Raw genomic sequence first — 10436 nt, 5'->3', positions numbered from 1 at the left:
GAAAATCAATCTTCAGGGCAAAGGTCGACATTGCAAGCGTGTCAGTGACTGCGCCTTTTCAGAAACAGATACAACCAGTCTGAATGAAAAGCGGTAGTGAATAGTTCAGATCTACAGTTATTACCAAAAATGGGGGAATAAATCCTTCTCTCTCTCTCTCTCTTCGATATTCTTTGAATCCCAATCAGACAAATTGGCAGATTTCTCTCTCTCGCTCTCTCATCGATATTCTTTTAATCACAATCAGACAACTTGGCAGATTTCTCTCTCTCTCTCTCTCTCTCTCTCTCTCTCTCTCTCTCTCTCTCTCTCTCTCTCTCCGATATTCTTTCTCTCTCTCAAATTCCGTTGTGCTGCCTTTCAATAATTGTTACTTTCAACTTTCGTAACTTCTAGACATACAGATTATAGTGAGCCTTTAAATTTATATCAAATTTTTCTATTACAAAGATCTTCCTTTCCTCGTCCTAACTTTTTGCATGAAAGCGACTTCTCATGAAGAAAAACGACTCTGATGACGTTTGTCGTCTGTTCCCTTCATTAAACCGAAAAGACCAAATCAATGTCCCTTAATGCTACCATTAAAAGTGACTTCCTTCCCCTTCGTCACGCATCTCAGGGGAGCCTCAAAATAGAATCCCCTTGAACAATTCACAATTAAACATCGATGGGAGATCTGGAGACTCTGTCCGACTACTGACGAAACAAGGTGACGGGAACCCTTTGGGAATAGCCAGAGAATTTCTATTTTAGGGTCTGATAAAAATACCCCGTTTCAGAGAAGTATGTAAACATAATTGCTGACAAGGAAAAATTACCTTTACTCCTCAAATTCTTAGTGCACATCCTGCATTTTTAAATAGACATCTTAGACTACTGTAATGTAATGGCGTACTAATAATAAGCCGGTGTTTGTGTTACTGTTACGGTTATCGCAACAAGCTTCGAAAGCCCCTGACAGGCTGCCTTTTCCGTCTTATTCGTTTGTTTAAGCCAATACGTTTGTCAGAAGCTTCTGAAAAAAAAAAGAGTACATTAGAAAAATTAACTTTTCTCTCATTTTATTATGTCTGGATGTCTGTAAAATATAATGCTTTTCGAAAGTTATATGTTCTCTACATATAACTGAGGTAATAATACTACTGTATGCTTTTATCAACGGAAGGCAGTAATTACAACTCTAAACATGAAGTAGGCTCCTCTCTCTCTCTCTCTCTCTCTCTCTCTCTCTCTCTCTCTCTCTCTCTCTCTCTCTCTCTGGCAAAAACCTGGGTTTTCCTGCGCAAACTAAATATTTTAAGAAATCGTTGATAAACTAGAGACATAAAACATTTAGCTTTTGTCGCAAACAAACAAAAAAAAAAATCAAAATCGACAGTAAATGGTTAATAAAACACCATAAAATTTCCCAACCAGAAACACCTTCCTCACATAATATTGAGAGAAAATGCCTGACATATTCTCTCACCTTCTCTCTCTCTCATGGGGCCTTCCTTAAATCGCCGGACAGAAAAATCCACAGGAACCACGTCCGCACCGAATTCCACAATGAAAATTGCCAATTTTCTTCTCATCTAACGATGTCTCACCTTTTTTTTATTCCCTCAAAAGCAACTTTCGTAAAAGAAGGTGTTTCTGAGACAATTGTCAAAGGAATTCTTTTGGTTACATGAGAAAACGAATCAAACCATAAGCCCAATATATATATATATATATATATATATATATATATATATATATATATATATATATATATATATATATATATATATATATATATATATATATATATATATATATATATATACATATATATATATATATATATATATATATATATATATATATAAATTATAAAAGAGCAGTTCAGTGAGCGTTAGAACCATCCGGAACAGGTATATTAAAAACAGTGACCCCGACTAGGGATTAAGCGAAGAAAGAAAGAAAGAAGAAGAAGAAGAAGAAGAAGAAGTAGAAGAAGAAGAAGAAGAAGAAGAAGGAGGAGAAGAAGAAGAAGAAAGACGATATGGAAAGAAATCGTGTCCCACACGAGAAGCTCCCATATTTTGAAAGTCAAATTCGGGTCGCAATAGCCATTGATGAAAGCAAGAAAAACGACCTGCAAGCTGATATAGGAGAGCCATCTACCACGCACAAATGCTCTTGCAACAGAGCCAGTTGAGAGAGAGAGAGAGAGAGAGAGAGAGAGAGAGAGAGAGAGAGAGAGAGAGAGAGAGTTTCCTCATGCAGCTCAGAGTAAAGCCCCTTTTCCGAAAAGCCTCTTTAATCGAGAACTATTTCAGGAGCGGTAAGTATCAATACCACGGCCTTGTCTATACTAAAGGGAAATCTCCGGTACATTTATATCTTTCGACATACTTAAGTTCCATCCTAATATTTCCAAAGGTAAAGGTATAAATGGAATCGTGTATACTTTGTACATTAGGCCTATTCAGTCCCGGGAAAAGAAAATTCCATTGGTATGGTTTTATATAAAATAGCTATCCTCTTACGCGCCGTAATTTTGAAATGCCAAATTAATCACTGAATTTCCCATTTTCCTTTATCATTTTTGTACAAAATGACAAATTAATAATTTGTGGAATCAAGTAAGGAATTTCCCGCAGAGCAATTCTCTTTCTGTGGTGAAATGTATTATGTCATAATAAACTTCAGTAAAGACACGCTTTATTAATAAACTGCCGTCATTTTATATTCCAATAAATATTAATCGTCGATAAATTGTGCTTTTTGACTGATAAATTATAAAAAAAAAAAACCGCCGCTCAGCAAAACCATGCAGCTTACTTCCTTGTGAAATAATCAGCTTAACGTAAGAAGCTTAATAACGCAATATTTCCTTTGGCATGGCTAAAGAACTCGATAACAATGGGAAGGAAGCTTCGCTCAACTCACAGGTCCCTAAAAATAGCGAAAGAGTTTCCAAGACTATGTGCCTCCTATAAGCGTATTGTACGTAGACGGGATTGCAACCGCACTCTACAAAAGATGTCACAATTGTGATTCTTCACCTGTAGTCTTCGTTCTCGAAAAGGCTGAATGAAAAGCCTTAATTATTTGCACTCTGTTATCCATAGGCCTACAATAACATCAAAAGCCTTACTTATTGGCACTCTTTTATCCATAGGCCTACAATAGCAGGGTAAAAAAAATATAATTTCATTAAACCTCGTTAGAAGAAGTCATTCCACCTCTGAAACAGCTAAACTGTTCTTAAATAGTTCCTCGTGTCACCTGTCAGCCAACCAGGTCCCATATATACACGTCAGATATCAATAATCCTTATGAGTACCGGTTCGGTCAATCTCAACTGAGACTTTCTCCTTCCTTTCGTTTTCCCTTGTCTCCTGTCAATTTCCACTTTCAAGGGGCAGGTCTATCACTTCCATTTTTATCCGGGTTTCTCTTGGCAGCAGGAGCCCGTGCGAGCTAGATTTATTTAACAATAACAAATACAAAACTTCCATAATGAACAAAATTACTTACATGTACTTTTCGAAATATAACGATTCTTTCTAATATTACTTTACATAGTTTTCTACCTGACTAATACGTTTGTTGCGTAAAGTACTGATAGTGTTAAGTTAGAAAGTAACAAAATTTTCTGTTTAGCGATCTCACCGTTTCAATAAATGCACAAACAAAAATTTCAACACAAAATATGCTTCAAGAAGAAGAAAATGTCAGAAACTAATTTTGGTACAAGAAGGATCATTACGCGAAAAAGGACAGGAAAATGGCAAAAGCGTAGCTGATGGTAAATAAGAGGAAGTCCTGTATGCTCTCTAATAAGAGGAAAGCGGAAAATAATTTCACACACTTATTTAATAGCGCTCAAGTCGCCCAAACGGTGAGGGAAATGAAGCTGTTATTAATACACAGTATAACCACCGTTTATTCGCTAGTCCCATAAATACCAAAACGATATGCTAATTGACACAAATCAATAAATCAAACACCAGAAGCGAAATGAAAAACAAGTCCAATCTCCACTCAAGAACCTTTCGCTAAGAATAAAAAAAAACGCCGAAAGGTGAAAGCCGGGAAGAAAAGCCAAATCCCCCTGAAATAAAGGAAACAAAACTCTCCTCCCACGACGGTTTGATGCAGCCGTTTTTGGCCCAGAGAAGTATTGTGGGGAAGGGCTCCAGCATTAAGCTGCCCGAGCCCCTACGAGGGGAGAGGGAGCATTGGGTAGGGGAGCATGGGACAGGGGAGCATTTGACGGGAGCATTGGGTAGGAGAGCATGGGACAGGGGAGCATTTGACGGGAGCATTGGGTAGGGGAGCATTGGACAGGGCATTGGGTAGGGGGGTAGGGAGCATTGGACAGGGGAGCATGGGAGGGGGCATGGGAGCATTGGGTGGGGGCATTGGACAGGGAGCATGGGACAGGGGAGCATGGGACAGGGGAGCATTTGACGGGAGCATTGGGTAGGGGAGCATTGGACAGGGGAGCATGGGACAGGGGAGCATGGGACAGGGGAGCATTTGACGGGAGCATTGGGTGGGGCATTGGACAGGGACAGCATGGACAGGCATTGGGCGGGGCAGGGGCGTTGGACAGGGGAGCATGGGACAGGGGAGCATTGGGCAGGGGAGCACCGGACAGGGGAGCATTGGACAGGGAGCATGGGACATGGGGGAGCACCGGACAGGAGCATTTGACAGGGAGCATGGGACGTAGGGACAGGGGAGCATTGGACAGGGCATGGGACATGGGACAGGGAGCATTGGGAGGAGCATTGGACGGGGGCATGGGACAGGGAGCAACACCCAGTGGACAGGGGGCGTTGGGACAGGGCGCCGGACAGGGAGCATTGGGCGGGGGCGTTGGACAGGGGGCATGGGACAGGGGAGCATTGGACATGGGAGCATGGGACATGGGAGCATTGGGCAGGGGGCCACTGGAAAGAGGAGCTTGGGCTACGCCAGGGTATTAGCGATAAGAAGGGGAAGCGCTGAAGAGCGTAATTAAAAAATCACGGTTTATTCAATTACTTGTCAATTCTTTTTCCCTTGTCTCTAAGTTATTTCCTTTTCCTCTTACTTCTTTTTATATTCTTTTCAAGTCACCTTTATTCTCATTCTGTTGCGTATTTCTTTTTGATCGTTTTACCATTCATGTGTGTAATGGTGCTTTGGATGTCTTAATACGGAGAACATTTATTTTTCAGGGAAACAAGAGTTATCTTTTATAATTATTCACTCGGCTATCTTCAATCATTAATTTCATTATTTTCCTCAATATACATTGCTTCAGATATAACCTGTTTATTGGGTGTTTATGATGCACCGTTTTTCATAAAAAGACGACGAAGGGGGAACCAAAACAAATGACACTTCTCCGCTCTTGAGTCATCCCAGGATTATTATTATTATTATTATTATTATTATTATTATTATTATTATTATTATTCAGAAGATGAACCCTATTCATATGGAACAAACCCACAGGAGCCACTGATTTGAAATTCAAGCTTCCAAAGAATATGGTGTTCATTAAAATGATTAACATGAATCAAGAGGCCTTTGGAGTTCTGAAAAGGACCTTATCTTATCTCTTACTGTTCCTCTTACTATTCCCCTTTGGACAAATGAAAAGTTATCTGTTTGCAGTTACCCTTGAATATCGTCTGTCGAGTACTAGAATTATTATGTTTGTTATGGAGTGTTTAGAGCATAATAGAACTTTTCTTTCAATTTATAAACCTTCCATAAACGCACTAGTTCTGTTTACGATTTATGATGAATTAATACAATTCTTTATGCTCGTGTATGAGTATGTGTATGTGTATGTGTATACACATATATATATATATATATATGCATACACACACACACAACACAATATATATATATATATCAATATATATATATATATATATATATATATATATATATATATATATCAATACGTTTCCCGTAATTATAGCGAAAAAACATCAAGCAAAACCGCTTGGTCAACGATGATAAATAATGAAATAAAATTTGTAGAAAATAACTTATTGGTTAAAAGTGACAAAGGCAAGTTCAACAAAATCTGATATAAATATAACAAAAACATTTTGCTTTCCAACAAAGATGTTCAAAATCCTTAACATTATATATATTATATATCATTACATCTATTATCATTACATGCAATGGTACTTCCTCAATACGGTTACTACTAAATTTATAACAGAATATTTCCGACGATTTCCCCTAAATCAACTTTCGTCACCAACGGTATTTCTGTCGGTAAAAGAAACTTTTTTCCCGATAATCAATACTTTGAATGGCAGAAAAACATCATCAAATTAAACTCGTTAAATATTACGCAAAGGTCATAGATCATTTTGCATGTAAACTGCTATTAATTGGTATGATATTGGGATGTATTTATTATCAATGTGTGTTTAACTAACAGAATGATTCATTACACCACTACTAACCATTTAACTTCATGATTTCATAATTCCCATGACTACCTGTAATAACCATTCTGCTTTCATTGCATATATATATATATACCTATATATATATATATATATATATATATATATATATGTTTGATATATATCAGAAACCCATTCATAAGTGGTATACCAAAACAAAATAAAGTGCATGCAAAATCTGACGATGTTTTTCCTTTTCAAAGTGAACCAAGTTTAAAGGGTTTTATATAGAAAATCTTGAAATATGGCAGCTTTAAGCTGAAGCCATAAAAATCATCCCAATCAGATTTTTAGTGACCTTTTTGGAACTTATCTTTTTAATAATATGGATATTGCGTATATATTTCATTTTGGACGGTTAAAACTGCTATTTATATATATATATATATATATATATTCTGTCATTTAATTTCTTCAAGCAACCTTAAATAACTATTAACCTAATTTTAGACTCAAAGTTAAAAAGTCATTTCTCTAATTCATGTAAAAGATTTCTCAAATTCCATGTAAGGAAGATCCCTTCAGGATAATGAAAGTTTTACCTAAACCAACTAAAAATAAAATAAAAAGTCTTCTAACGTAAATGTGTGATTCCGATACAAAATTCAGTCTCTCTCTCTCTCTCTCTCTCTCTCTCTCTCTCTCTCTCTCTCTCTCTGGTCGGACTTTTACCGCTTGCGTTAACGTCTCTGTAGCTCTTTCACAATCTTCTCATCTCTCTGATGTGTTCTGCGAGTTTCACCATTTCCGGCTTATCTTTAGAAGTTCCTGGACTGATCACAATCTCCGCCAATTTCGGCGGAGAAAAGTTATGATAAATCACAAGAAATGTCTTCCAGGTAAAAATCGACAGATCTCTCAAGATTCCAGGAAGTCTTGCAATGCAAAAACCCACGAAGACACATGCCCACCTCCACATGAGATAAAATATCAGTCTGGCTTAAGACTGTTTCAAAACTTGCGTATCATTTACGCACAAATCAAGTTCAAAACATTTCCCTAGGTAACTTGAAAAGAAGGCAGCTAATTGCATCTAATGAGTTCGTTCATATTCTCTTGCTTCCATCTTACTTTCCACCCTCTCCTAACAATTGATTCATAGTGCAACTGCTTTGAGGTTTTCCTCCTGTTACACCTTTCAACCCTTCTTACTGTCAATTTCCGTTTCAGGACTGAATGACCTCATAAGTCCCAGTGCTTGGGCCTTTAGCCTAAACTCAATGTTTTTTTTTTTTTGCATCTAATGAGAGTATACATTATGGTCACGGCAAAAACGTGCATGAACCAAATATTAATAAAGGAGAAGAGCAAGATAATTTAAAGCAAAGTAGCAAGCCACATCACACTACGGATAAACAAAATTATCACATAAAAACAAGTTATGAGCGAGACGATGATACGTAACATTTTCTTGAAGGGAATTGTTACATTTTTATAGATTTTAACCTTGAAACTTTCATTACTTATAAGTACATGTCTTAATAGGATATCTCAAAAAAAGGTGAACAGAATTTAACAATACAGGACAGATATGTTATCTACTTGAGGTGACCTTCTCTACAAAACAAACCATTGATAGAAATCAGCTCTGAGCTGCTTTATTTCTATGGAAACGATCATTCTGCCTCGTTGGAAGAAACATTATGACAAGAATATCTCTGAACTATCCTTTACGAGGATGGAAATAGTTCCAACTACTAACTCAGGGATATATTTTCCTACTAACATGAGAATGCCAAATATACTGCAAACATGACCAAAGCTAGGTATGCCATTCTAGGAAAGCGTTACAATTATTCAACGTATACAAACATGTACATATATGATTTTGTCATGTGCAGGGAAATCTAAGCCATGCGCACGCACAAACACACACATACCCTCACACAAAATATACACGTAAACACACCCACTCACACATACGCGTGCATACATGCATTATGTATATCCATGTGAATATCCATATATTTATGTATTTTATATATATATATATATACATACATGTGTATATATATATATAAATAAAGAGAGAGAGAGAGAGAGAGAGAGAGAGAGAGAGAGAGAGAGAGAGAACTGTAACCATTTTAATAATATAAGTAAATTCCTGGATGCAGGATCCGAAGTTCCCAAGTATTATTCAGAAGTTGCTTTGATAATTTCGGAGAATAGATGATGTAACTACGAAGCGGAATCCGCAGTTAAGAGTGGGAGAAGGGAGAGGAAATGGGTTATTCACACACACACACACACAGACACACACACACACAGAGAGAGAGAGAGAGAGACGTGTATATCAAGGAGAGGCTTGTTTCCCCAGAACAGCTATTCCTACTGTGTACTGCCATTCAGGGAACAGAATACGTGTGTGGGCTCATACACATAAACATACACACACACACACACACATACACACACACATACATATATATATATATATATATATATATATATATATATATATAATTTTTATTTTTATATACATTACGGTATCAGTTTAGTTTATCGTTGGACCATATACCAATCATTTTGACAAATACAATGATTTGCTTAAAACTAAACTTATTTATCCACTTGTTGTCAATTACTTGTTGGGACACAATAATACTCTTGGAAAAGGAAGCTCTCTCCCTCTCTCTCTCTTCTAGTTCTGCGTTCCTTTACGATCCCTTACTCTACAACACATATTCTTCTCTGTTCTTTATTTCATTGCAAAACCAACTTTTTTAACAATATTTGATGCTTTCAGTTTCGGATCCTTTTAATACTATTAGCTGGCATTTCTTCGCAAGCACCCGTAGTCAATATTATCTCCAGTGTAAAGGAAATAAAATATTAATAGAAGTAAATTAGGCATTAAAAGGAATACACAAAAGACTTAAAGTTTGGAAAGTGGGCAGAGTGAAAAATTAAAAGGTAAGGAGAGACTGTTCGTGCAGAGAGAGAGAGAGAAGAGAGAGAGAGAGAGAGAGAGAGAGAGAGAGAGAGAGAGAGAGACCTTATGATGGTCAGGCTCTCCAAAAAAATAACAAGAAAATAAATCAGTGTCAGAGAATGTGGAGGAGTATGGATTTATAACATCATTTATAACATTTATCTGTGAAAACATATCATATCCTGTTAGTGCAACATACCATTAAGGCTACGATTCCGGTGTGTGTGTGTGTGTGTGTGTGTGTGTGTGTGTGTGTGTGTGTGTGTGTGTGTGTGTGTGTGAAGTAAGTGTGAGGAGAGAGAGAGAGAGAGAGAAGTGCTTCTAAAGAAAAGTAGAAACTGCTATGAAGATGTTATTTGAAAATTATATAAACCCGAAGATGTCTGACAATTGTCATATGAAATGTAATAGAAAGTACATAAGGAAAACCTGTATCCTGTTGCAAGGTTACGGCTAAACGGCAACATGAAATTATGTAGTAGTGACCCCTAGGCCATCTTTCCACAAGGTGTACAATCTGTAAGCCTCCCTTGCTAGGGTTGAAGCTCTTCAGTCAAATGGTTACGGGACTTCTCTCAGAAAGAAATTGTGAAGCCCCTCTATATTTGACTAAGTTTTTCACCTCTTTCTTTCTTTCCCTCTGACGTCATATCTAAGAGTTTCTTTGATCAATCTCTTGAACAATACTACTTCAACACAACAAGACCTAATCTGTTACCTAGCTGGAATTAAGCTCATTTTTTCACGTTACCTTTGTCTAGACTCGCAGAACTGCATTTTCCCTGAACTAAAAAAAATAAAACGATATATCACTTGATCCAGAGGTATGTAGGAATCTCTCCCTACTTTCATCTTCCGGCAAAGTACATACGTATATATATTCCTCCCAGCAAACTCCCATTACTGCTGTTTACCTCACTTGCTCGATAACAACATAGGATATCCAGCAACTCTGGAATCCCTGTTTTCTCTTCTTCCAGGCATAACTTTTCAAACATGATTTCACATCTTGCTGCTGTGATACGCAATTTCTAAGGGATGAG

At 37.2% G+C, this 10436-nt stretch overlaps 1 protein-coding gene across 1 annotated transcript; it reads right to left on the bottom strand.

The window, feature by feature from the left end:
• Positions 1-4174: 4174 nt before the first annotated feature.
• On the bottom strand, positions 4175-4906 carry LOC136840396 (uncharacterized). The gene has a single exon (XM_067107080.1). The coding sequence runs from the start codon at positions 4904-4906 to the stop codon at positions 4175-4177; it is 732 nt and encodes a 243-aa protein (XP_066963181.1).
• Between the last annotated feature and the right edge of the window lie 5530 nt (positions 4907-10436).

Source organism: Macrobrachium rosenbergii, chromosome 1 (genome assembly GCF_040412425.1).
Source record: "Macrobrachium rosenbergii isolate ZJJX-2024 chromosome 1, ASM4041242v1, whole genome shotgun sequence".
NCBI classification, from domain to species: Eukaryota; Metazoa; Arthropoda; class Malacostraca; order Decapoda; family Palaemonidae; genus Macrobrachium; species Macrobrachium rosenbergii.
This window is presented reverse-complemented; position numbering and strand designations above follow the sequence as displayed.

Excerpts from the sequence above, each read along its gene's own strand:
- LOC136840396 (XM_067107080.1), bottom strand. The coding sequence starts at position 4,906 with ATGTCCCATGCTCCCATGTCCAATGCTCCCCTGTCCCATGCCCCCTGT.